This window comes from Heteronotia binoei, chromosome 21 (assembly GCF_032191835.1).
Source record: "Heteronotia binoei isolate CCM8104 ecotype False Entrance Well chromosome 21, APGP_CSIRO_Hbin_v1, whole genome shotgun sequence".
NCBI classification, from domain to species: Eukaryota; Metazoa; Chordata; class Lepidosauria; order Squamata; family Gekkonidae; genus Heteronotia; species Heteronotia binoei.
The window spans coordinates 79,490,003-79,517,534 of record NC_083243.1 but is presented as its reverse complement, the minus strand read 5'-3'; the positions used below and the strand labels follow the sequence as shown (position 1 = coordinate 79,517,534).

The window sequence follows — 27,532 nt, the reverse complement described above, 5'->3', positions numbered from 1 at the left end:
ACAGTGCTAGTTCCATTTCAATCAACAGTATTTGCTGTGCATATAAATTTTGAACGTACAACTAGCAGAAGTACTGCTGAACAACTGATTTCCAAGTGGCAGTAATTGTCTGACACTGCTGCCATCTCCAGGTTCAAATGGACAAGAGACAGACTAGAAGCAGCTTACTTGCCCCTCAAGATCTATGCGCCTTAGATGTGTTAAGGCAAACAGGAAAAAAAGCATTGTACTAATTAAAGGCTGTGCCACAGGGAAACAGATCTCAGCCCACTCACCCGAAGCAACGACTGCACCCTGCAACAAGCTAAGACAAACTTACAAAATGCTCACCGGCTGCACTAGGAAGTCTAAGCAACAAGGGTCAACACTTTCAAGGCAACACAGGGGCATGGATAGGAGAAGCTAACCAAGCACCTCTAACCGTTTAAAAGACCCAGCTGAAGGCCCAAGAAGGATACTCAGCATATTTCTAGATATATAACAGAACAGGACTGAGCTTAGAATGAGAAAATCAGCCTCACTGGAAAATTTTCCACCTAGCTAGAGGACAGTAGGCCTCTTTACTATGAAGCTAAACCAGACATCATACGGCAACCTGTCTCTGAGCAAAGTTTAAGCTTTGGATAACTGATTGCAACAGTTCAGCTGACAGTAATTCCCAAGAACCACCCAGCACCATTAAGACAAGGTATCGAAGAAAGCCTGTTCAGGTGGGGCCTCCAGACGGGTGACTTCTACACAGCCTGCAACATAACATCCTTGCCTTTCCGCGATCACCTCCTAGGGTTCACTCCCCCCATTTCAGGGGATCAGCATCAGCTTCTCCTCTCCCTAAATCACCGCCGTATCCGAGGCCGCTCACATCTGATCCAAAACAGCATCGCCCGCCTGCTCAGCCTCCTCGCCGCTCTGCTCCACGTTTCTTCCCAAAAAGCCCTCATCCAAGCCGCTCGCCTTCTTCATGGGCCTAGAGGAACCCCCAAGTCGCCCACAGAGCTTTTCCAGCCCCCCACGGGGAGCCAGCCCAGCGGAGACCGGGATGGAACTCGGCTGGGCCCAGCGCGCCGGCGCTGCTCACCTGGTCCAGGTTTTCCTCGCTGCCGCTGTCTTCGGTGTCGGAGTCAATGAGGACACGGCCTTTCCGCTTCTTCACCATGGCGGAGCCGGCCTCACCGCCGCCCGACCCCTCTGCTTCTCACGCCGGGCCTCGCGTCGTGGCCGGTGTGGCACTCAAAGCGGCCGGGCCTTTGCCGAGCCAGCCGCCCGCCAGCCAGCCAGCCAGCCCGGGACACAAAGGGCACCGAGCATGCGCCGTACGCCGCCCCGCCTGCTGGGGCAGGGCCAAGGCAGTGACGAGATAGGCGGGGCTAGTGAAAGAACGCCGATGAGGGGGGGAGGAGGAGAAGCGAGGCAAGGCCGTTGCGTCAGTTCGGTCTGGCGGGCTGTTTTGGAAGCTGCTTTGAGAAGATAGGCCTGTTTTCTATGGAAAGGAACGGAATATTGTTATCAATAAGATTACAATTCTTATTATGAAAACATGAATTGAGCCGGGTTCCAATTTAGGTAGTAGTTGGACGGGCTGAGCCGTCGACTGGCTTTTGAAGCGCGCTCTAGTTCAGAGGCAAACAAAAGATATTTCTAAGGCGAATTCTTTATGGGAAAAGTTAACTCCTAAGAGAACACAAATTCCCACTCTGTGCCCTCTCCCTTTAAAGGCAGCAAACGGCTAAAGAGCACCAAACAAAGGAGGAGGGCCATTTTGTTGTTGCAGTCAGAGGTGCTGAGGGTGGGATGGTCCTGTATGCAACTCGGACTCTTCGGCATGGAGTTCTTGTTTCCTTGACGGGAGGAAACGGGAAGGGGACTGACGAAATCGATGGAAGCATCCGGAAGGCTTTCTGCGTGGGACTCACAGTTGTACGGACTCTGGAAACGCCATAGAAAGTAGGTGAGGCTGGCGTGTGGGAAGTAGTTGATCTGGAGAACATGACGGGGGACCATATGGGATGCATTGGCGTTCGTTGGCCTTTCCTTTCATGGCCGCCGGATCTACCAAATCACCGCATGGAAGCTGGCCTGTTATCCTTGTTTTTCGCCATGTAGTTCTCTAGTTGCAGGTCTTGTTAAGCATGATTCCCCTAGGATGTTTTAAGATAATTCATATGAACCAGATTACCAGGACCCAGTGTTAGAAGCAGGTTTTTTTTTTTAAAGAGAGGAGTTGCCTTGGAATACGTGGAAACTAGCAAATAAGACGCATAAGGTGTGAGACCCCCATAGTTTTTAGCTAATTGGTTAAAAACATGATAGTGTCATTGACTCTGAGTAGCTGACATGGAAAAGAGAGCCTGACATGTATCTTCTATGTAGAAATCTACTAGATGTAATTATTTTGTTAGGAATCACAGATGGATTAAAGAATTGTGCTTAAATACTGGATTAACCCTGGATTTTTCCTTTGTTTTAATATTGCAGTTGTCCAACATCTAATCAGTTGTTTGAGAGAACTAAACAAAAGGAATAACATTTGTATTGCCACAACTGCTTTTTATCAAGAGCTAGAGTACATCAGTTTCAGAGCAAATTGTCATGGTTCTGTTTTTCTCTTCAGATATAAACGGCACATCTCCCTCAGATTATATAACTGATTTCATAGTGATGCATATTCTAAATTATGAAAGCAGGACTGAACATTTGTGTCACCTGTTCTTTAAAAAAATCTGCTACTTGCTGATTTACTGAAGTATTTTATGAGGCTGGGATTTTCTTTATGCTATAATACTAACAGTATTACTTAGGTAAACCCATTAGGTATGTATATATTGCAGGGAATGAATTAAAGGAATCAGTAATTTTTCAAAATTTGTAATTTCTTATTGTTACAGATGAAAGCGAGCGACTTCAGCTGGAAAGTGACATCTGTTCGTTTACTTTCATAAAAAGAGCTTGTTTGTCAAAGCATATTCTAATTTTCTGTGGTTGTCATGGCTTTATCCCTCAAGGTGCTTTGTCAGTGTCATTGGCAAAATGGCTTGTATCCCTTTTTTAGATCTGTTGGTGGTGGTTACAACACAGGTCAATACAGCAGCTATAGAAGACCAGGAACACCACCTGACAAGACCCCACCATGGGCAAAGATTAACTTTAGCTTTCAGAAGGGAATAGAAGGGATCAAGACCCATTTTGGACGCTTAGCAAAAGAGGTAGGTGATCATCTGAGAGGGCCTGAGGGACGTCCTTTAAAGGAATACTTGCTGGAACAGACAAGAGTGACTTGGCAGTTTCGCACTGAAGAAGATTTGAATAAATGGGTAATCTCCTCCGACACTGAAATTGGAGGAAAAAGTGAAGTGTACCTAAAACTAGGTAAGGATAACCAGTCTGCTGTGTTGTATGGGACTCTCAATACTCAAGTGCCTCGGGATGGAGAGACAAGATACAGTGGATATTGTTCCATGAGATCAAAGCCACAACTTGTGAGTACAACATATTAGTATATTTACTGGGCAGTGTGGTCTTTGTTAATTTAAACAGGTCTTTTAGTGAGGGTGTGCAAGGAGGGAAAAGATAACTTGTTGGCCTTTCTCTTCCTCACTCGCTCTAACATAGACAGAATGCCTGAAAATAAAAACTTATCACCCCAAACTCTATATTATCAGGAAAAGGTAGATTTAAAAAAAATTGTTGAAATCCAAGATTAAAATTTTAATCAAAAGCAAAATGAAATACTTCTGTCAAACTTTTATCCTTTATAAGTAGTAGAATTCATTTATGTTATGTGGAGCCCATAGATACATTTAATTATTGTTTCCTGATAATAACTGTTTGACTTTCAAAAATTTTGATTTTAGAAACACTGACAAATAAGTTCATTTGCACCATTACTAATGCAATATCTTTCTAAAACTAAAAAGTTCAAACAAATTATTTTACCATACATGTTTTTGCAGCTTATTTGGCTCTGGAAATGACATTAATTTTAGGAGATCTGTGTGCATGAGTGGGTTTTTTTTTTCACATACACCCCCCCACCCCGCTTGTTATATGAATGAAACAATCCAAAACATTATTTTAAAGATACGTTGTTCTATAATATGAAAGGGTTGTTGCTAACCTCTTGACATTTTGTAACACTAGTGATGATAGAATTGCTCTCTGGTATCCTCTTCATCTGTTGTTAAGTGGACCCTTTCGGGATTGAGGGAAATGAAATAGGAATGGAGACAGCTTATATATTGTAGGTGGGAAAATTTGCTCTGGTTGTGACAGGCTATTCAGTTCAGTCCATTGCAGTTCTTTGAATTGACAGCAATGGTGATGAAGAAGGCATTTTTTCCCACTACAATTGCAAGAGCTGAATCTTGACCATCTCAGTTTTTAAAAATAGTTTTAAATGGTCTTTGAACAATCTGTTGAAGCCACCTATTAAAGTGCTGTGGGGTACTTTGCTGATCAAGTCTCTAGGGTCCGGGTTGACTTGGATGCAAATTTGGATACGAATCATTTATTAGATGTATTAAAAACACCCATTTAGCAATTGTATATGAATAGTTTCAGATTTATCACCCTGATGCAGATAGCATTCCCAGATTTGTGTAGAAAGTCACCTGCTAGTTAGGCCTTTCTCTTTGTGGCTTGTAAAATTTTAGCAATTTAGCTCAGTACAATTTTAGAGTATTCTCTCTAGAAGCAGATTTTCCAAGAACAATGCATTCATTTATTTAGCATACTTATATTTTATTTAGGAAAATTATCAAAGTGTCTTACAGCAACTTAAAATACAGAAAATAAACAAAATATATATTATATATAAGCAAGCAAAATTAAGTTAGGAAGTTTTAAATGGGACTGATTTGCTGGTTTTTGCTAGAGTGCAGTTGTTGGTCAGTCAGGTGAACTGTCCTAACCTTATTTTGAAACCATCATCCATCTTCAGCATGGCAGACCTAGCCGTGCTGCTTCATGCTTCTATGACCACTCAGTTAGATTACTGTAATATGATCTAGAGCAGCCCCATGGTGCAGAATGGTAAAGCTGCAGTACTGCAGTCCTAAGCTCTGTTCATGACCTGAATTCGACCTGGGTTCATGACCTGGGTTCAGGTAGCCAGCTCAAGGTTGTCCATCCATCCAGGATCGGTAAAATGAGTACCCAGCTTGCTGCGGGGAAAGTATAGATGACTGGGGAAGGCAATGGCAAACCACCCCGTAAAAAAGTTGCTGACAAAATGTCATGATGCGCTGTCACCCCTGAGTCAGAAACGACTGGTGTTTGCACAGGGGACTACCTTTACTAGTATGATCTAGGAGGGGCTTTTTTTGAAGATGACTCTGACATCAACTGGATATGGTTGCTTTGTCTATATTATGCCACTATTGAAAGATCTACATTGGTTGTCAGTTTGCTTTTGGGCCCAATTAAAGGAACTGGTTGTTAGGTTATAAGAGGCATTGAGCTTATTAGAAGGATAGGATATACATTTTAAATGCATAAAAATCAATCCTTTTTCTGTGAAGATTGGTCTCAGTTAATTGTATTGGCATGTATCCATGTGTGTGTGTATAATCAGAAGGGTACTTAAGTCTTCAGACTAGAGGTAATGATTTCCATTGATTCCTCCTTTTCACTTTGCCCCATTAGAATGGAGGGGTACAACTTGCTTAAAAGAAATAGACAAATACTGAAGAGCGAAGGAGTAGCAGTATGTGTCAACAATGTATATACTTGTGAGGAAATACATAAATGTGAGCATGGAAGATCAGTTGAGAGTCTAGGTAAAAATAATAGGAGTAAGAAATAATGGTGAAGTTAAGGTGCGAGGTCTGCTGTAGACTACCAGGCCAGGCAGAGGACTTGGATGAGACACTCCTAGACCAGACCACAAAGTTTTCAAAGAGACAGGTGTTCATGGGAAATTTCAGTTACCTGGATATCTGTTTAAAGTCAAACCCTGCTAAAAGTTAAAGGTTTAATAAATTCCTGACATCTTTCTGACAACTTCACCACCAGAGTGTGGAGAAGGAAACAACAGGGTCTGCTATCTTAGATTTGATTCTTACCTATAGAGAAGAACTGGTTGATGAGGTGAAAGTAGCGGTAGCAGTAAATTTTGGAATTTAAGATCTTAGGGAAGAGAAAAACTGTACATAGAAAAATAGACTGGACTTCAGAAAAGCTATTTTTAACAAACTTAAAGTTATACTGGGTAGAATCCCATGGTCAGAAGTACTAAGGAGAATGGTGTTCAAGAGGGATGGGGGATTCTTAAAAGCAGGAAAATACGATCACAAACTGTTCCAATGAGATGAGAAAATGGGAGAAACCTAAAGAAGCCTGGGTGGCTCCATAAACAGCCTTCTAAAGATCTAAGAATTTAAAAAGATTCATTTAGGAAATGGAAGGAAGACCATATGACTAAGGATGAAATGCTTCTAGTGAGAGTGTTAGAAAAGCTAAAGCTCAGTATGAACTTAGGCTACTGAGAGATTCTAAATACAAAAATAAAGGGTTTGTTGATTAAGTTTGGAGCAAGATAAAGAACAAGGAAGTTGTAGGCCCATTGCAGGGAGAGGAAAGTGAAATTTTAATAGCTGATGAAGAGAGGGCAGAACTGTTCAATTCCTACTTTGCCTTGGTCATCTCTTGTAAGGGAAATGAATGGTGCTCAGCCTGGCAAATGGAGAACACATACTGAGCGGAGTTGTAACCTAGGATAGACAAGGGGGTGGTACATAAACACCTAGTTTCTTTAAATGAAATTAAGTCCTCAGTACCAGATGAATTACATCTGAGGGTGCCAAAGAAACTTGCTGATGTAATTTCAGAGCCCCTGCACATTATTTTTTAGAATTCTTGGGGAACAAGAGAGGTGCCAGGAGACTGGAGATGGGCAAATGTTGCCCCCATCTTCAAGAAGAAGAAAAAGGATCCGGGTAACTACCGATCCATCAGCTTGAAATCTACACCCGGAAAGATTTTAGAACAAATAATCAGTCCTTGAGCATTTAGAAAGGACAGCTGGGATTACTAAGAGCTAGTTTGGGTTCCTGAAGAGCAAATCATGTTAGACCTTATCTCCTTTGTTGAAAGTCACTACCTTGTTGGATTGGGGAATGGTGTGGACTTAATTTATCTTGATTTCAGTAAAGCTTTTGATAGCATTCCATGTGATATTCTTGTTAATAAGTTGATAAAATTTGGCTTGGATCCATTACTGATAGGTGGATTTGTAACTGGTTGACAGATTGTACCCAAAAAGTGTTTGTTAATGGCTCCTCATCCTCTTTGAAAGGAGTGGCAAATGGAGTGCCTCAGGAATCTGTCTGGAGCCCTGTGTTGTTCAGCATCATTATAAATTACTTTAGATGAAGGAATAGAAAGGATGCTCAGTAAATTTGCAGGTGATACTAAATTGGGAGGGTTTGCAAATACAGTAGAAGACAGAATCAAGATATAGGATGTTCCTGACAGGCGGAAAAACTGGACTAAAATGGTCAGTTTCAACAGAGATAAATGTAAAGTTCTGCATTTAAGTAGGAAAAATCAAATGCATTATTATAGGAGGGGAAAATGTGTCTTGGCAGTAATACATGTGAAAGGGATCTAGGGGTCTTAGTTGACCAAACACTGAATATGGGACAGCAGTATGATGTTGTAGTTAAAAAGGCAAATATAGTTTTGGGCTACATCAACAGAAATATAGCATCCAGATTATGCGAAGTAATGGTACTGCTTTACTGTGCTCTGTTTAGACCTCATTTGGACTACTGTGTTCAGTTTTGGGCACTGCAGTTTAAGAAGGATGTTGATGACCTAGAACAGGGGTGGCTAAACTGTGGCTTGGGAGCTACATGTGGCTCTTTCACACATATTGTGTGGCTCTTGAAGCCCCCCCCCACCCTGTCAGCTGACTTGGAGAAGGCATTTATGTCTTTAAATCACTTCTCTAAGCCAGTTGTTTTCTTTCCATCTCTCCCTCCCCATCTTCCTTCCTTCCTCTGATGTTCATGTATCATGGCTCTGAAACATCTGACATTTATTCTATGTGGCTCTTACGCAAGTTTGGCCACTCCTGACCTAGAATGTATCCAGAGCAGGGCAGCAAAAATGGGGAGGGGCTTGGAGACCAAGTTTTATGATGAAAGGTTGAAGGAGATGGATATGTTGAGCCTGGAGAGGAGACAGCTGAGGGGTGATATGATAACTTTATCTTCAAGTATTTGAAGGGCTATCATATAGAAGATAGAGCAGAGTTGTTTTCTGTTGCCCAGTAGGTCAGACCAGAACCAATGGATTGAAATGAAAAGTTTTTGATTAAACATTAGGAAGAATCTTCTGTTACTGATGGGACAGGATTCCTTGGTAGGTGGTGGGCTCTCTGTTTTTGGAGGTTTTTAAGCAGAGACCATCTGATAGCAGTGCTGATTAAGTGAACTTAGCCAGATCATGAGAGGGAGGGCAGGAAGGGATGAGTCAGTGTTGTGCTCTTATGGCCCTTTCTTACATGACCAGGGTAATGCCGATCAACACTTTGGGGGTTGGAAGAAATTTTCCTACAGGTGAGATTGGCGAGGGATTCTGGAGGCTTCTTGTCTTCCTCTGGGCATAGAGCAGGGGCCACTTGGGAAGTGGGGTGGGGGGAATTGTGATTTTCTGGCATTGTGCAGGGTGTTGTACTAGATGACTCTTGAAGTCCCTTCCAGCTCTTGATTTGTTCACTTCTTTAGACTGTTAAAACTCCCTACTTCCATTATGGAATATTCTGAATCCATATACATACATAAGTTCTGTCAAGTTGCAACTTACTTTTGGCATCTCCGGCAAGGGGCTTGAAGGTGAGAAGCAGAGGTGCTTTGCCATTGCTTTCCTCTGTAGAGTTTTTCTTGGTGGGTTCCTGTCAAATACCAACCACGCTTAGCTTCTGAGATCTGATAAGACTGGACTCTGTGTGTGTGTGTGTGTATATATGTATATAATACTGCCTTCCCTCCTATTTAATCCAGATATTTACAGTGAAATAAACTAAATGCCATTCTAGATAATTGCTTCCAGCATGTTATGTTAGTGTGCCCTTTCACCAGTGCAGACAGCCAAGTCCTGGTATACATGAATTTTGGCAACTGCTGCCTTTGAACTGCTATGTTCTTGACCAAGAATCTTTCTCATTGGTTGGCTCAAATACAGACAGTCAGTTGGAGAACAGAATGCTGCTGTTGAAGCAGTCTTTCCAATCTTAGAACCAGTAATGGAAATGGCAGATGCACTAACTATGCATGGAACTGCTAGAGCTGGGGCCTCAGTGTAATACTTTGATTTTGTGCCAGATAATATAATTGCGGATCAGATCCAAAAGTTCTAGTGGATATAGAATATAAATGTTTAGAAACAGTTCATTAGTCATGGCAATAGGGTTTATGGAAGATCTAGGAAGGAGGAGGAACGTAACCTAAGAGTGTAACCTTAGTTTAACATGCTGCCCATAGCTCTTGAGTACTCTGAAAACCAAAATTAATATCCTGCAAAATCAATTCCCAAGAGGGCAGGAATAGAGTTTATTTGCATGCAGCAGCTGGTGAAACATTGAATACATTGTTGTTCGTTTTGGTAGATTTCTTTTGATCGAAAGCGGCCTTATGATTGGTCAAATTTCAATTGCCTGTACCTGCGTGTTCGTGGTGATGGTAGACCTTGGATGATAAACATCTATACAGACCCATACTTCTCTCATCAGAAGGATGATCTCTATAATTACTTCATGTTTACCCGAGGCGGTCCATACTGGGAGAACATCAAGGTAACCTAACTGTTATTTCCAAAATAATGTTAAAAATACATGAATCAAGAGTCCTTAGCTTGCTTATACTGGTTGATGGAAATTTATTAACTGTCATTACTTTTCATTTTTTGTAAAATTATAACTATTTCTGTTTAAATGCAACTATCTATAGTATCTACCAAGTAGAATTCCATGTTGATTTTTGATTATTGAGGTTCTTCAAATTTGTAGTCTTGGTCTTGGTCTATAACTACTTTATGGGTCTATTCCACTTTGGGGATCCATGACTATTTGGTCCTTTCTGTCTGCCTACATGGTTCTAGCCAGGACCCCTGGGCCACCGATGGCCTCAGATGCAGAGAAAGGAGGGAGTTAATTGCACCTTGTTGTTCCTCTCTTTTTAAGTCTCTCCTAGGCGGCTTGGAGAATACCTGGAGCCTCCTCCCTGGTCTGCTTTTTGGCCCCTTATATGAGTGAGGCCTAATCCTGAACATACCCAACAGTCTTTCTTTTCTTTTTTTTATGTTCAAACTTTATTAACTATTAAACATTTACAAAGTGACATAGTATTGCACATATCAACAATAGCTATCTTATCTTATACAGTGTACAATGATAAAATTTTCAAAAAGAAAAGAAAATTTAAAATATAGCAGGGGTGGCCAATGGCAGCTCTCCAGATGTTTTTTGCCTACAACTCCCATCAGCCCCAGCCAGCATGGCCAATGGCTTGGGCTGATGGGAGTTGTAGGCAAAAAACATCTGGAGAGCTACTGTTGGCCATCCCTGAAATACAGCATCTTCACATAAATTAGATTACTGTACATGGAATTATTTCACAACCAGATAAACACTCAATGATAGGAAACCAAATTCCTACAAACTTAGTATCATAAGTATCAGTTAATTGTATGTTATTTGATATTTTGCTTGATAGAAAATGTTCCCAAAGCTGATGTTGCCATTCAGTTATTCCCAACAGCCTTTCTTAACCGCCTACACCTGTTTCCTATTTGCTTGACAGCTTAGCTGATCTGGCCCAGTTGCAGGTACTCCTGGCAGCTACTTAAAGAGGCTGCTCAGTGCTGTATAGGCACTGTGTGTTTCTTGGCCTGGCCAGCCCTCCTGATGTTGGAGCAGCAGTAGGAATTGTTGGCAGTCTAAAGGTTGGGATTGGGGTCATGGCCATCTGCTGTGGCCTGGATACATCCAGGAGAGATCCCACCTAGAGAGATGGAAAGAAACAATACAGTTGGGAAGTCACTATACTTTTGCTCAATTGCATTTTCTTCCAAGAGAGTACAGCCAATCATTGACAATGTAGGCTGCATGGGGAAGCAGCCACTTAACAGCCATCATGGATATGTCCAGCTATATGTTTGCAGATATATGTCGGGTTGCTGGGACTGTATTCTCAGATACATTGCTTTGGGTAGAAATGGATTTTCTTATTTGTACCTATGTGGCGGATGAATAGGGTGTTCGACTGTATAGCATTTAATTGTCACTACAAAGCTTTTCTGCTGGCCCCTTTTGACCCCTAAGACAGTTGCACTGGTAATTGTGGGGCCCACAGAGACAAAATCATGTGGAATGGGAGCTATAGAGAGGTGGCAATTGGACAAGATTAGCTCTTCTGCATCTTTATTATTATTTATTAGATTTATATCCCGCCCTCTCTGCCTCTCTGCTGAAGCAAGCTCAAGGCAGTTCACAAGGAATAGAATTGCAATAAAACAATCATGATACAATTAAAATATACAACATTCAATAAATAACAATTAAAACAATTTGGTGCTAATGTTGTTAATGTCTGGTACCACAAGAAAAGCTGATAGGCTGCCACCCTATATTATAAAGTGTGAATCACAAAAACAGTGTTATTCTACTAAGCCTGAATATATGGTCAGTCTCGCAGGTTGCCATGGCATTTTCTTAGTTTAGGTGATGGTTCTTTCACTGTAGGATCTGCCACTCTAGCCACCTGTGATTCACTGGCATGTACATAAATATTTTGTTCTGCAAACATATGGCTGGTCTTTTATGTAATTGAGTTTTTAGTTAAAACCAGTTTAAGAACCAGGCACCTAATAAATTCTGGTTGACAATGGAGAAAATGTTATTTAGCCATCTCACCTGTTTATGTAAGCTTTGTATAGGTATTTATAGATGGATTTAAAAGGGAAGTAGGAGTCTGTCAGTGGCTAAAGGAAATCTTCACATTCAGAGGCAGTAAACCTCTGAATACCAATGCCAGGATGCAATATCAGGGGAAAGCTTCAACCGCTGTGCCCTGTTGCTGGCCCTCCAGAGTAACTGGTTGGCCACTGTGGGAAAGAGGATGATGGTCAGTGGACCATTGGTCTGATCCAGCAGGGCTCTTCTTATGTTATATGCAAAGCTAGTACTGCTCTGAAAAGCAGAAGACAAATCTGAGTCATACAATGATGCTTGCTACCAGTAGCCTAAAAACTTGCTTATAATTTATTGACAGATTCCATTTTCTAAGTTTTTTTTGTCAAGCCGGGGCAGAATCCAGGATCAGCAGCACGACCTCTGGTTAGACAAGGTAAAGTTTCCTGTGTCTTTTTGACTTCCTTAATAGATTTTTTTCTGGGGGGGGCAGTCTTTGTTCTGGAATGGCATTCACTAGAGGTCAACCATCAGGAATTTGTATATTCACTTCTATGGAAACTGGCTCTTGTGCACAAAGTCATGTATGCTTTTGCTGCACGTACACAACTAGTGAGAACTGGCAAGCTGCTGCTTTTAGAAAGGTAGATGCAGTTTGACTTCACCTAGAGGTCTAAGGCTATCTATTCTAATCTAATGTAGACCATCAAATAGATAGATTGTGTATAGACCATGCAGTAGATGGGGCAAGTAATGTGTTATTGTTCCAAACTGAAAAATCTGTAGTGTATGTAAAAATAAATGTTGCTTTTAATTTGCCTTATAAGGGATATGAGTTCTGAATAGTGCTGCGGAGAAGTCTGATCAACTGCTGGATTTTATATTTTTGAAGGGACATTAGCCATTTTGTCTCTCCATCTTAGTCACCTCTGATACGTCTTGAAATGTGTTTCACTGTGAGCATTGTGTAATCTCATTAAGTCTGTAGTATCTTATAAGAACTTATAGACTGCAGACTTGGAAGTTTTCCATGATACCTTGAAGTAGTTTTCCTTCAGGAGCTCAGTGAAATTCAAATGTTTATGTGATTTTGTGACTTTTTGTTGATCCTAATAAAGTCCCCTGACCTGGATAGCTTGATCTAATTGGATTTTGGAACCTAAGTAGGGTTGGCCTTGGCTAGTATTTGGGTCGGAGACTTCCAAGGAATACCGGGGTTGTGAAGTGGAGGCGGGCAACTCTGTATGTCTCTTGCCTTGAAAATCCTATGGAGTTGTCATTAGTCAGCTGTGACTTGACAGCAAAAAAAGAAAGTACTATATTGTGATTGCTCCTGGTATAGAATTCCCAACAAGCTATGAACAAGCAAATTAGAATACTACTGGATACTTTGCTTTATGTTTAATGTTGTCAAATGTAATTTCCAGCTTAATTTAGGTTGAAATATAATACCCAGGTAATTAAATTGTTTAACTTGGTCAGCTTTCTTCCCATTAACTTCCATTTATATTCAGGAATATTTCTTGCTTTAGAAAAGGTCATGATTTTAGATTTCTAGGTGTTTATAGATAATCCCTCATTTACAGTATTCAGAACAAAACAGTAAACAAGTTTCACCTTTAAGACCAACAAAGTTTTGTTCAGAATGTTAACTTTCGTATGCTCTAAGCAGACTTCATTAGTCTGATGAAGTCTGCTTAGAGCATACGAAAGCTTACATTCTGAATAAAACTTAATTGGTCTTAAAGGCAAAACTTGTCTACTGCTTTGTTCTATTGCTTCAGACCAACATGGCTGCCTACTTGGATCTATTTACAGTATTCAGAGAAGACTAAATAATTTGCGAAGGCCTAATGGCGAGTGAGAAAGGACCAAGATATCATCTGTGCATAGCATTAACAGTATTTTTTTAAAAGATCCAGGAGGACATGTTGGTTTGAAACAATAGAACGAAGTTAGAGTCCAGTGGTGCCTTTAAAGCCAACAAAGTGTTACTCAAAATATGAGTTTTCGTGTACTAAAAGCACACTTTGTCAGACAATAGTAAGGAATGGAATTAGTCCTACATATTGGGAGTTGGAGTGAGTTAGTTTGCAAAATAGTGAAAATATTTTTAATAGATTAAAAGTTCAAGTTCAGGTCTGGGTAATTTTTGATCTGCTAGAATATGGGCATGGATCAGATGAGGAGCTAAAAAGATAGCTAGATAAATCTAGCAATCATAAAACCAAACTATGGTCTTCTAAAGACTGGCGTTGATGAAAGCTCGCTTGTTCAATTTTCAGAATGTTAGATGAATAGACCCAAGATGTTAACTTGTTATACAGGAATTAACCTTGCAGTTTCCCTACAACTGATAATGGATTTATAGATCAGTAATTCTGTGGATCTGAAAAGCTTTATTTCTTGTATATCAGAATAATAGCTCTCCTCCAAGAATCAGGCATAATTCCTGAGCTATTCTAGAGAAAATGGGAGCAAAAATCCTAGCCCATCACTTTGGATTGTCCTTAAAAAGCTTGGCTTGGCTTAAGTCTGAACCTGGAGCCTTATGAAGTTTTAATCCTTTAACTAAACTTGATATTTTTCTTGTAATAACCAGTGTTCCCTCTAAGCTGAGTTAGCTCACAGGCTTTTAGCCTCCAGCTCACACATTTTTATCTTAGCTTAGGAAGGATGGCACCAGAGGAAATTAATTTATGCAGTAGCGCACAACTTTAATGCCAGTAGCTCACAAAGTAGAATTTTTGCTCACATGACTCCACAGCTTAGAGGGAGCATTGGTAGTAATTGTGGAGGCCACGATGGGGCCTTTAGTATATCTGGTACCTTTGAATTAATAGTGGGGGTTCAAAAATCAACAAAAATGTTGTTCCCACAGAGAAGGAGCAATGTGATATGTAAACTTCCCTCCTGACACTTGTGAGCCGCCCTGAGCCTGCTTCAGCGGGGAGGGTGGGATATAAATCTTGTAAACCATTGAACCATTAAACCATCAGTTTCTAAAAGACATTTGAATTGGTTTCCTGTAGCAGTTTCCAAACCCATTATTGTATTCTCGTTCTTCTTTTGATTTGTCAGTTTTTAAAGGTCCCTTTTCAGTCCCAGTAACTGTAATAGATCATGTTTGAGGTTATATTTTCAGAATCTTCCATGTGTTTGTCTTACTAACCTTAGTGATCTGCAGTTGTTGTCAAGCCTTCAATTTTTATGGGGTTCTGATTCATTGGATAAGCTTGTTCTAAAACAATAGGCTCAAATTTTTCAAAAAGATCCTCTAGTGTTATCAGATTTTGCACCACTGAAGATTCACCTCTTATTTGTTTAACCATACTTAGGCATAGATTTGAAAGCACGGCAACCCTTACCTCCCTTTCTGCTTTTGGGGGAGTTCTCTTGTACCCCCAACAATATAAAACACCAAAATAAAAACCCTGCAAGAACTAAAACAACCTGCAGTTATCAGAAGGCTAATACAAACTCACTAATAAGTTTCCACTTCTATGTGGAGCATCGCAGGCAGCCATCCTCTCACCCATATTTAACATCTATATGCGCCTCCTTGCCCAGATTGCCTGAGGTTTTGGACTGGGTTGTCACCAATATGCTGATGACACCCAGCTCTATCTGTTGATGGACGGCAGACCATCTTCCGCCGCTGAACAATTGTCCGAGGCGCTAGAAGCCATGGCTGGATGGCTACAGCAGAGTTGACTGAAGTTAAATCGATTTAAGACGGAAGTCCTGTACCTGATTCGAGGGGGGTGGGGTCTGTGCACCCAGCTCCCAGCCTTGGGTGCCGCCGCTCTGGTGCCGGCCCAACAGGTGAAGAGTCTGGGGGTGATTCTGGACGCCTCCCCCTCCATGGAGGCCCAGATCATAATGGCTGCTGGGTCTGTCTTTTTCCATCTACAGCAGATCAAGCAGCTAGCACCATACCTATCCCCCCAAGACCTGGCTACAGTGACCCATGCAATGGTGACTTCCAGGCTGGACTTCTGTAACTCACTCTACGCTGACCTACACCTGAAACTGATCTGGAAACTGCAGCGGGTACAGAATGCGGCAGCTCGCTTGCTGATTGCATCACCTATATGGGTGAGCATACGGCCGGCACTCCACAACCTGCACTGGCTGCCTATAGAGTACTGGATCCGCTTCAAGGTGTTAGTCTTAACTTTTAAGGCCTTGCGCAGTCTAATTTTAGCAACCTTTTCCCTGCAAAATTTGTTTTCTTAACTTTTGTAAATCTTTCTGTAACCATATTATTTATCCAATCTCCATCTCCCCCTTCCGCCACGATCAGATCTGTTTGAGTAATATTACAAAGATTAAATTGGCCTTAGAGAATTAACTGCATATATTTTTGATATAGTTTTCTACTGCTATCCAATTTTCATTTCGTTGAATTGTATTAAGGATGGGGGGGAATATAAACTGATAATTATAAAATTATTATTTTCAATCTGTATTTTAACTGCCATAACCAAAGATTAAGAGAGTCTCAACTTTGACATATTTATCATTAGAGAGGAGAAAACAAAACATCTCAAACCAGCACTAGCTCTCTCTTTTCACTGTTCTTTTTTGCTGGTAAGCAAAATGAGACATAACCAGGGAGAAAAATATCCTGGGTAGCCCATGTTTCTTGTAAGAGTATAATGTTGAATTGAATTAGATATTCTCAATACCATTATTTTCCTTTGATCAAATTACTTGGACTGTATGTATAAAAAGATTGCTGTAGTTTTTAGAATTTGTTAATATTATTACCTTGCCTAATCCCTGCAAGGGCTTGCTACAATTTTCCTAATTTTTGTTCAATATGTTGCTGTTCCTCCACCAAAAGATTGCTGAAGGTATTTAGCAGGCTTTGTTCCTGAAGATCTCATTTTCCCATTTCCTTCTCTATATCTGTCTCAGGATCTCTTGATGTTATTTATCTGCTGCAGAAGAGAGTGGTTTAAATTTTGATTATAACCTGTCCTCTGGTCTAAAGGGATTTCTAGATCAATTAATGTGGACTCTACTGTCTTTTTGGCTCTATTTTGTGAGTGTGGTTGTTCTAGCTTTGATTTAATCAAGGAATTTCTTTTAAATTATTATAAGCTCTTGTCAAGTGAGTTCCAAAATTCCTAAAATGCCCTATATTGGAAAACATTTTAGAGGAGATCTTATATGGGGAAAAAGTTCAGGATATACCGTTCTGTATAAATGGGGCCCTGAATTTTTTCTACATATTTCAGATCTATGTAGGGGACAGGCATGCCCAATAAGTAAGAGAGATGACACAAACTATTTCTTTATCTCCATCTGTCCTGATAGGGAAAGATTGTGATCACCACCTGAAATCTATTTAATTGAAACCTAGTCTTTCTTTTGAGAGCCAACATAGAGAGGGCTTCCTTTTTGCAGGATGTTTTCCATTAACCGCCTTGGAGTAGGGGCTCTTATCTAAATTTTGAGCTGGATCAGCCTGCTTCTGTATGGAAGAATTCAATAAAAATCCTTTATAAACTGTTTTTTTCATATGTTTTAACGTATCAGCTATAAGAACAGTCTGAATGGTTAATAAGTTAAATTCATGTGGTTTCCTTTTGATTTGGGATTCTGTACCTATGCTTAATAGAGAAGGTCCATTTCTGGATCCTATTAAGGCTCTCATTTACGCCAGAATAATTCTCCAAGACCTCAAACCAATTTTTTAGTGGCACAAAGGGCAGTTTATTTATTTAGAACTTTTCCAATTTACTTTGCTTACCTTTTATAAAAGGTTTATCATCAATCTGTTGTGCTTGTTGTTTACTCATTTCAGCAATTGAAAAGGAAGAGAACACTACCTCTCTTCTATCCTAAGTAATAAAGCAGCCAAAGACATCTTCAGCAGGAGAGAAAGGAATGAGGAAATAGGTCGAGAAGCCAAAGTCAGTCACCTTCTAGCTAAAAACCACAAAAACTTTGAACTACAAAGAATGATAAAATACTAAATATAGTTGACGGGACTCTAATAAAAAACACACTAATAACAGCCTAAAAGGCCTGAGCTAATTTGAACTAAGTTCTACTGAAATAATGAAAATAAAACCTATAGGCAGCTGCTGCCTCCCCACCCCCCAATATTCTGTCATCTGGAAATAATGAGGACAAAAAAGGTTGACGGAATTTAAACTAATAAAACTTCCAGGTCTTTTGAAAGTTCAAGTTAGTCTGAAAACAAAAAAAAGACAAAATAATGCTAAACAACTGCTAGAAATGTCTTGCCAGTCCCTACATGATTAAACCTGATAGGCAGTTAGATAAGAGAACTGGTTGTACATGAAAAATAATCACTCACAAAAGCAGTCCAAATAAAATGGGGGGTGGGGTTAGAATGAAAGGAGGATCTAAAATAGATTTATAAGAAACGGGGAAAAGGTAACAAACAAGTAGAAACTGAAAATTTGAGAATAAAACTCCTTGGAGCAGAGCACAACCTAAAAGCATCAGCCAGATTAGCACTGGAAACCAGAAGTCTTATATGGTATTGGGTTTTTGATTGATGCGGTAGATGAAGCAATTGAACATATGAAGCTTTCTTATACTGAATCAGACCCTCAGTCCATCAAGGTCAGTATTGTCCACTTAGACTGGCAGCAGTTCTCTAGGGCCTCAAGCTGAGGTTTTTCACGCCTATTTGCCTGGACCCTTTGTAGTTGGAGATGCTGGGGATTGAACCTGTTTACCAAGCAGATGCTCTACCATTGAGCCATTGTCCCTCCCAACCTTTAACACAATCTTTAACACAAATTGACCAACCTTTAATACAATCTCTCTGTAGCATATCAGGGGTGCCAAATTTTGTCTCTGATGTAGCCTTAAGAGTGGAATTAATCAGAAATCTCTGAAAGCTTTAGTGTGGCAAAGATCATTTTTTTGTTGTATTGGAAGATGCTCATGTCTAACAAGGGGCCTTTTAAATTTTTAAGTGAATACAGAGCAGGGGCAATCACTCCTGCCTCTTTGCCTCTGCTTATTTTAGGCACTACTGTCTGGGACCCAGCTCCCCTCCCCATTTCATGTCCCTTGCTTGGCTACCTTATTGTTCACCCCCAACTTTCACCAGTTGTCCTTAGCCAATGTCTCTTAGACTATGTGGTGTTTCCTCACCCACACTTGGTTCTTTCCCTTCTGCTTGTTTTCTTCATTCAGCTTATCTTTATTTAACCATGCATGGTGTGGAGTTGTTTTCTGTTGATCCAGGTTGAACTAGAACCAATGAATTGAAATTAAATCAAGAATTTTCAGCTAAACATTAGGAAGAACTTCCAGGCACAGCAGTTCCTCAGTGGAACAGCCTTCCCTGGGAGGTAGTGTACTCTTCTTCTTTGGAGGTGTCAAACATGTGGCCCAAGGACCGTATCAGGCCCCTGGAGGGATCCTATCAGGCCTGCGAGCAACTCACTGTCATCAGCTTCCTTCTCTCTCTTGCTTCCTTCTGCATCACAGCTTACTTTGCCAGGCTTGCTCAGTTGTACAGGAGCTATAGAGCAAAGCCTCTATATTCTCCGTTGGCTGATCAGCACATGAAGCAACGTAAGAACAAAAACCCTAGGACCGCCAGACTACATACTGTCCGATCAGTGCCCTCAGCCAATGGCGTGACAGAACATCTCTGCCTTGTAAAACCCTAGGACCGCCAGACTACATACTGTCCGATCAGTGCCCTCAGCCAAAGGCGTGACAGAACATCTCTGCTTCGTGCCCTGCGGAAAGGTAGCAAATCCTGCAGGGCATGGATATTCTCTGGCAGAGTTCTACCAGGTAGGGGCCAGGGTCAAAAAGGCCTTGACCAAAGACAACTGGATTTCTCTTGGGCCAGGGACCACCAGATTTTTAGTATCTGAGCATAACAGTCTATTGGGGATGTATTGAGGTGGTCCAGGCAGTACGCAGATCCCTGACTGCGAATGGCCTTAAAGGTTAAAACCAACACCTTGAATCTGATCTGGTGCTCCACTGGAAGCCAGTGCAGCTTGTGTAGTGCAGGTTGAATGTGCGCTGTCCAGGGGGTCCATGCCAGACCTGCACAACTGCATTCTGCACACTAAAACACAAAACACTAATTGATTGGCTGGTAAAGCACTAGCACAAGGCTTTGAAAGCTGCAACTGATGTAGCCAGAAGTAGATATTATTAAATGAGAAAAACAGGTTTCCTACCTGTAACTGATGATCTTCGAGTGGTCATCTGTGCAGTCACACTTGTGGGATTAGGCGCCAGCGCCAATCTCGATCGGTAAACTTCAAAGCTGTGGATTTCCGCGCCCCCGCCCCAGTGCGTATGCCCAGAAGCCCCCACTGCGCATGCCCACTGGGACGGTCGCAGACATCCCGCCAGTTCCTTCTGGCTGCCGCGTTAGCCCCACAGAGGGACCGGCAGCAGCGGAGAAGGCGGGCAGGTAGTGTGACTGCACAGATGACCACTCGAAGATCATCAGTTACAGGTAGGAAACCTGTTTATCTTCTTTGTGGTCTCTGTGCATCACACTTGTGGGAGATTAACAAGCTCAGGCCTACCTGGTGGAGGGTACGCTGGTCCATCAGAAGGAAACCGACTGCAGCACGGCACGGCCCCCTGAAGAAGCTTGTCTGCGTCTCAGGTCCAATGCGTGGTGCGCCACGAAGGTGTGCGCTGAGGACCATGTGGCCGCCCTACAGATGTCCTGCAGGGGAACTCCCTTCATAAACGCCTCCGATGTCACCACCGCCCTCGTCGAGTGAGCCCGCAGTGGCCCGGGAAGAGGTGTCTTCCGAAGAAGGTAACACAAACGAATAGTCCCTGTAATCCACTTGGACAATCGTTGGGACGAGATGCGCTGTCCCAGAGAGGACGTAGCATAGGAAACAAAGAGTCTTGCGTCCTTCCTTGAAGGGCTAGTGCGATGTAAGTAAAAGGAAAGTGCTCTTTTTACGTCCAGAGCGTGTAGCAAACGCTCAGAGTCATTAGCCGGAGAGGGGAAGTAGACTGGGAGATAGATTTCAGAGTTGAGATGAAATGGCGATACCACTTTAGGCAGGAAGGTGATGTCAGGGCGTAACGTCACCCCATCAGCTGAAAACACCAGATACGGAGAATCGCACCTAAGCGCTGCCAGCTCCCCGACCCGTCTCGCGGAAGTGACCGCCACTAGGAAGGCCGTCTTCCACGCCAAGAGGTGGAATGGGCACGTAGCCATCGGCTCAAACGGCTTCCCCACTAGAGCCTTCAGAACTAAGGGAAGGTCCCATGCTAGGGCAGGAGCCCTCACCGCCGGGTACAGTCTTGCCATGCCCTTGAGGAACCTTTTAACGTCCGGGTGAGTAAAGGGCGAATGTCCATCTATCGGCACGTGCACTGAAGAAATGGCAGCCAGGTAAGCTCCGAAGGAACCAGAGCTGCAGAGGCCGCATTCGAAGTCTCACAAAAGTGACGACAGAAGTCGTCGCTGCCATAAGGCCCAGAAGTCACTGCAGCCTCCTTGCAGAGACAGTTGGGTTCTGTTGGATTGAGGACACCATCTGAACAATGGCGTCCGCCGGGTCCGGAGGGAGAAACGCCCTGCAGGCGAGCGTGTCCAGGATCGCCCTAATGAATTGTACCCTCTGGGAGGAGTGCAGATGGGACTTTTTGTGATTGATCTGAAGCCCCAATTCGTCCACCATGGTCTTGGTGAACACCTTTGGAGCCGTGCAGAGGCCGAACGGCAGGGCCCGGTATTAGAAATGGTCGTCTCCGACCGTGAAGCGTAGGAACTTCCGATGGCGGGGATGGATGGAGATGTGGAAGTACGCGTCTTTCAGATCGAGGGTCGCCATCCAGTCCCCGCGTCCCAGAAGAGGGAGTATGTAGGGCAGCGAGGTCATTCTGAACTTGTCGCACCTCACAAAGATGTTCAGGGCCCACAAGTCCATAATTGGCCGGAGGCCCCCGTCCCGTTTGGGGACCGCAAAGTACCGGGAGTAAAAACCTAGACCTTTCTGGTACGTGGGAACCCTCTGGATGGCTTGCTTTAGAAGGAGAGACTGGACCTCTTCGCGGAGGGTCTGTGAGGGTGGGGTGGACGAGGGGTGGGAGAATTCTATTCCATAACCCATCCGGATTATGGACAAAACCCACAGGTCTGAAGTAATACGGGACCAGGCAGGGAAAAACTTGGCAAGGCGGATAAGGTCCGAGTCGGTAGGGCCAGGCAGGTATAGAAGGGAGTCAAAGACCTTGTTTGTGTTGCTTCGCACCTTTCTGGCGAGCCGTCTGGGTGGAAGGCGGGGAATACTTAGGCTTCGTCTGGTAGGGAGGCTGAGTGAAAGAGGTCAATTTTGAGCGCCACTGCCTGTCAGGCGACTTAGAATAAGGCTTCTTCTGCCAGGTCTTAGGCCACTGCCGCTTGGGTTGCGGACGCGGCCCGGAGACCCCCAGGTTCCTGGACGTTTTGATGCTTTTATCCAGCTCCTGGAGGACCGAGTCCGTGTTCGAACTGAAGAGGCCCGCTCCATCGAAAGGAAGATCCTCGACGTACGCTTGCGTGTCGGGCTGAAGGGCCGTAGATCTCAGCCACGAATGCCTGCGTAAGGAGATAGCTGTTGTTAAGGCTTTAGCGCAGGTGTCTCCCGAGTGTTTTGCAGAGTTCAGCTGCTGCTTTGCGAGGGTCATCCCCTCTTTCTGGAGCTTCTTGAGGGCATTGCGGCTCTGTTCCGGAAGGGAGCCCAGGATGGTTGAGACCTGGTCCCAGAGAGCGTATTGGTATCTCCCATAGCACGCTGCGTAGTTCGCGATATTAGCGCCCAGGGAACCCGCTGAGTATAGTCGTCTGCCCATGGTGTCTAACTTCCTGCCCTCCTTATCAGGCGGTGTGGAGTGAGTCTTCTTTGCCTTAGAAGACAACGACACTACCACCGAATTGGGTTTTGGTTGGACATACAGGAACTCCGCCGAAGCTTCTTGGATCCTATACATATGGTCCAGCCTGTGGGAGGATACAGGCGTGGGCGCAGGCTTGTCCCAGGAAGACTTAGCGGTTTGTAGCATCACATTCGTGAGGGGCAAAGCTACTGCTGTAGAAGTATCCTGCTGGACAATGTCGAAGACTGTATCCGTCACCACGGGCTGTGGCTGCATCGTGGGGAGTGAAAGAGTCTGGGCCATCCTTTTTATAAGATCACCGTAAGACTTGAGGTCTTCGGATGGTGATATTGGCTGCTCCTCAGATGTCTTCGCCGGAGGGGAGGGTTCACCATGTGATGATGCCTCTCTGTCAGGAGACGAGCCATCAAAAGACCGTGGCGAAACCTCTGGGGAGTCGGAGAGTTCGGATTGACGCTGCCGTCTCGGGGACTCCTGCACGTCAGCTGGAGTAGACGCTTTCATGGAAGGGGCGCGCTGTTCGAGCTCCTTCTGGCGGATAGGACGTTCTAGCTCAGGAGGCTTCGACACCGATGGCACATGTCTCTGCATCCGATAAGATGTCCGAGACCGATATGAGGTGTCAGAGGCTTGGTCCCAGTCCCTCTGCCGCTGTTGAAGCCAAGGGAAGGGGGGTTGCATGGGATAGGCCCCATACAAGTACTGCCACTGCCTCTGGTCCCAGGGAATCTGGGCCGCCGAACGACGTGGCGAATGGTCATCATCTTGACAGCGAGGGGAGTGGCTGCTAGAAGATCGGTCCCGACGCTGGTGTCGATGCCGAGCAGGGGAGCTGCGAGCCTGTGAGGCCGATCTGTCATGCGGGCTTTCCTCGGTAGCGAGGCGTTGGGCCGGCTCGATCTCGGAGTCCGAGTCGGAAATGACCAATTGGGTCGGCAGCGATGCTAGCTGAGAGCTCGGATGCTGGACTGGCGAGGCAAAGAGCTTCAGCGGCGGGACGACTGGTGCGGTCGGGTCCGCCGGAGATGCCGGGGAAGACTGAGTTGCCGACTGGCTGCGCCTTGGCTTCTCAGATTTCTTGTGCTTCTTCTCCAGGGGCATCCCTTTGTCCTCCTCAGGCCTTTTTATCGGCACTGAGGACTCTGAGGCCGCGACCGAACCGGATCGCTTCCGAGGCCGTTCGGTATGGACGATGGCCCGACTGGTATCGACCGACGTCGACAGGTCCGCCTGGCCGGCTGACGACTCAGCCTGTTCAGCACGCGGGGAAAGTGCTCGTTCCATCAGCGCCACCGCGAGTCGTGCCGCCCTGTTCTTTCGCGTCTGCTTGGAGAACTTGGCACAATGCACGCACGAATCAGGCCTATGCCGCTCTCCCAGGCACAATAAACACAAGGAGTGCCCGTCGGGTGGGGCGATCTTACTCCCACATGCTGAGCAGCGGCGAAAAAATCCCCACCGTCTTTCCATATGAGGGAAACAAACGGCGGGAAAAAACGGAGAAAGGAGAGGGGTCCCCCCCGAAGGGCGGGAAAAACAAAACCCCACTCTCCCGCAACTAGTAAGAAAAAACTAACAATATCTACACTAACTATACCAGGAACTATATACAACTAACTAGCTAAATTCCAAATGGAAAAACTAAAGTTCACCGACTGTAGCAAAGAGAGATCAACCGATCAGCGCGGCGGTCAGAAGAGAACTGGCGGGATGTCCGCGACTGTCCCAGTGGGCATGTGCAGTGGGGGCTTCTGGGCATGCGCACTGGGGCGGGGGCGTGGAAATCCACAGCTTTGAAGTTTACCGATCGAGATCGGCGCTGGCGCCTACTCCCACAAGTGTGATGCACAGAGACCATGAAGAAGATTATGGTATTTCACAGTAGACTGTTGCAGTTACTTGTAGCAAGTCTCAGTGCAAAATTGCCAGAGTGTGGGCAAGTCACATGACTGGAGAAGTGTGTGTGGGGGGTAGATAAGATAGGTGAGAAGAAAGTGAGTTCAGTCTTGAGAGCCAGTTAGTAGAGAAGCAGGGCCATGTGTTACTGAGAGGCGCTGCCTGATATAAACGGAGTACCCCAGTGCAAATAAAAAGAGAGGGTCTCCTATTTCTGGTAAACAAAATGGAGTCCGACCAAAAGACAGGCCAAGACAACACTCCATCTAAAAGGGTGGAGTGGACCCCTGCAGAGAGCTTGTTCTGGTCGGCGCCTATAGTCTGCCTCTCAGGAAAGTCTCACATATTCCCCCTTCAACACCTCTGCCCAAACAGGATGCATAATAACATGGGAACTGCTAGTATGTATTGTTCATACCCTAATTCTCAGCTACTGATCAATCAGCCATCTCCTTGGCTCTTCCTGAAACTCAGTTTCTGTTTGTTTACTGCTATGGTAATATCTGATATCTGGGCAACTTCTTTGTCTTCTATGCTGGCCTCTCCACAGGGGGTATCTTTGCTGAACTGCTCAAACCATTAACACATCCTGACCTTTTGTAACCTATTGGACAGTACTAAATCAGCCCCACTACCTGAAGATCCATCTATGTGAGCAGAGTCTGCACTTCTCATTGGCTTGAGGTGGGCACCCAGATACCCAGAATAGACTGACCACTGACCACCACACAAGCCAGCCCCTTTTCTGGGTTTGTCTCACCCCCTCCAAAGATTATATACAGGACTGCAAGCCATGCTGGCTCTCTCTCTCTCCCCCTGCGTGGACACTGTGCATGTCTTCATCTTCAAGGTCCCAAATAGACCTCTGTACACCTGGAAAGCTATAATACCTTGTGTCTTCCCTTTGACTCTGCTATATCTTGCGTCTTTATTTCTTAGGTCTTGTGTGTGTGTGCTTATATTTATGTGTAAAAGAATGATTGTATCACAACACCTACATTTATTTAAGTAAAACATTATAAAATATCACTGCTTGGACTATTCTTGGCTGAAAACCAGAACTCTGCATTATTGAAAGCAAAGATCCTCGCTCCTAAAGTTGCTCTACCAAGCCTCTTAGCTAATTTCCCCATTAAAAATAAGCGACTCAAAAGCATTGCAGTTAACACATGTGCTGTGAACACGATGAAAAGCAGGATTCAGTCCCCAACTAATGTAAGCAGGGCATGCAGCCGGACAGTTGTGTTTGAGGCTTGTGTCATTGTCCTGCTCAGAGAGAACCCAGATTTCTAAAAACTGTGGACAGAAAACATTTCTTTTCCGGCTGGGAAATGGGGGGTGTGTGGAGAGAATACACTAGATGACATCGTGGGGAAAATTTATTAGCAATGTTAAATTGAGATAGAGGTAGTCCTGGAAATTTTCAGCCTGTTTATGAAAATAGTATTTCTGGTCAGAAGATATAGACAGAAGGGTTTTCCCATAGAAGTCCTTTGTATCTGCCAAGTCATTTCTGAGAATCAGATGAATCCTTCAACAGTTTGTGGTGCAAGAGTTAGTGTGTATGACACTACTTGCTTCTATGAGCAAAAATATCATCTTATATCTACAGGACTTCAGATCCAAACTAATGTTTAGTCAGTATCTGTTTAAAGCCTCTTAACTGAGATGTATGGTTCCATAAAGAATTCAAGATTGATTGACTGTTACTTTTAAACCTTTTTGGGAAGAAATATAAGCTGTGTTAAAAACATGTTATCTTTTCTCTTTTTAAAACAGATCAGTACTCTTGGATTCACTTTAGGTGACCAGGTAGATGGCCCATTCCAGCTGGAGATTGACTACATTGGATTGGGCAAAGACAGAGCACATACAGAAGAATGTGCCTATGAGCAATATGAAAGAAATCCTAAGAAGAAGCGCTCTGGATGGCTTTAATTCATCTACAGTACTTGTTATATTAGCACTGCTATACCACACTGGTCTGTATCCAGAAATCTCATCTGGCAAAATACATTGCCATCAGCAAAACACTGTCCTTTGAAATTATTTAGGACCAGGTGCTGGAGTGAATTAACACAACTCATTTCCATTTGTGACGCATCCCTGAAAGGTCTACTAAATTATATCAGCTCAGCATCTACCTTAAAATGCTTCTTGAATCATAATTGTCATAAAACTTTACTCCCGCCATACTTTTAAAATTACTTTCTCCTATGTGGCCACAGTGGCATGATGATTTCCATCTCTGTTTTATGTTTTGATTATTTGCCCACTTTTTGTGGGGAAAAACATTGCCAAATCTTAAGAGTTCAGCAAAAAAAATTTTTTTGGGGGGGGGGGGTTGTGAGGGGGTAAGAAAGAGCACAATAAAATTTAGAATTTCTGGAGCTCCACCCCAAAATGAAGCCTGTTTAGGACCAACCTGACAGACTTTAGCCCACGGGCATTAAACTAATTTGTTATGAGGGCTGGATTTGACATAAATGAGACCTTGTTTGGCCAGGCCATGTGTATACCTATTAAGATCAGGTAGTAGAGATACAAACTTTATAAAGGACAAACACAATACTTTTTTTAAAAAAAAACCCTTAAAACATATTTAAAACATTAGCACTCATTGGTCTTAAAGGAGTTTTCTTTGTAGTGCTTCCATGGACCTGGGCAAAGGAAGCTCTAGCTCCTTCCTACCCCTGGAGACCAGGACAGGGGGGAGCCTCTACCAATAGAAAGAAGAGAGGCTTCGCTCAGTAGCTCTGCTGTGCAATTGAAAGACTGGAAAACCAAGCTCTGCCTCCCCCCCGTAAGGGCAGAGCCTCAGCCAATGGAGTAAATAGAGCTTTTGCTCTA

General features: G+C 43.6%; 2 protein-coding genes and 1 long non-coding RNA gene across 3 annotated transcripts in view; 1 reads left to right on the top strand and 2 right to left on the bottom strand.

Annotated features, from left to right (window-relative positions):
- RTF1 (RTF1 homolog, Paf1/RNA polymerase II complex component) overlaps window positions 1-1,386 on the bottom strand; it is a 70,153-nt gene extending 68,767 nt beyond the window's left edge. The window contains exon 1 of the mRNA XM_060263312.1: window positions 1,079-1,386. Coding sequence (XP_060119295.1) covers window positions 1,079-1,156 — 78 coding nt within the window. The 5' untranslated portion in view covers window positions 1,157-1,386. The remainder of the gene's footprint in view (window positions 1-1,078) is intronic.
- Window positions 1-27,532, bottom strand: part of LOC132590295 (uncharacterized) — a 394,082-nt gene that overhangs the window by 293,167 nt on the left and 73,383 nt on the right. The window lies entirely within an intron of this gene.
- NDUFAF1 (NADH:ubiquinone oxidoreductase complex assembly factor 1) lies at window positions 1,357-26,990 on the top strand. Its single transcript, XM_060263323.1, has 5 exons — window positions 1,357-1,944; window positions 2,886-3,476; window positions 9,608-9,793; window positions 12,270-12,344; window positions 26,462-26,990. Exons 2-5 carry the CDS (start codon window positions 2,985-2,987, stop codon window positions 26,618-26,620), a joined length of 912 nt encoding a protein of 303 aa, XP_060119306.1. The 5' UTR covers window positions 1,357-1,944; window positions 2,886-2,984; the 3' UTR covers window positions 26,621-26,990.

Excerpts from the sequence above, each read along its gene's own strand:
- NDUFAF1 (XM_060263323.1), top strand. The coding sequence starts at position 2,985 with ATGGCTTTATCCCTCAAGGTGCTTTGTCAGTGTCATTGGCAAAATGGC. Across the intron at positions 3,477-9,607 it reads TGAGATCAAAGCCACAACTT|ATTTCTTTTGATCGAAAGCG; the intron begins GTGAGTACAACA and ends TCGTTTTGGTAG. Across the intron at positions 9,794-12,269 it reads CATACTGGGAGAACATCAAG|ATTCCATTTTCTAAGTTTTT; the intron begins GTAACCTAACTG and ends ATTTATTGACAG.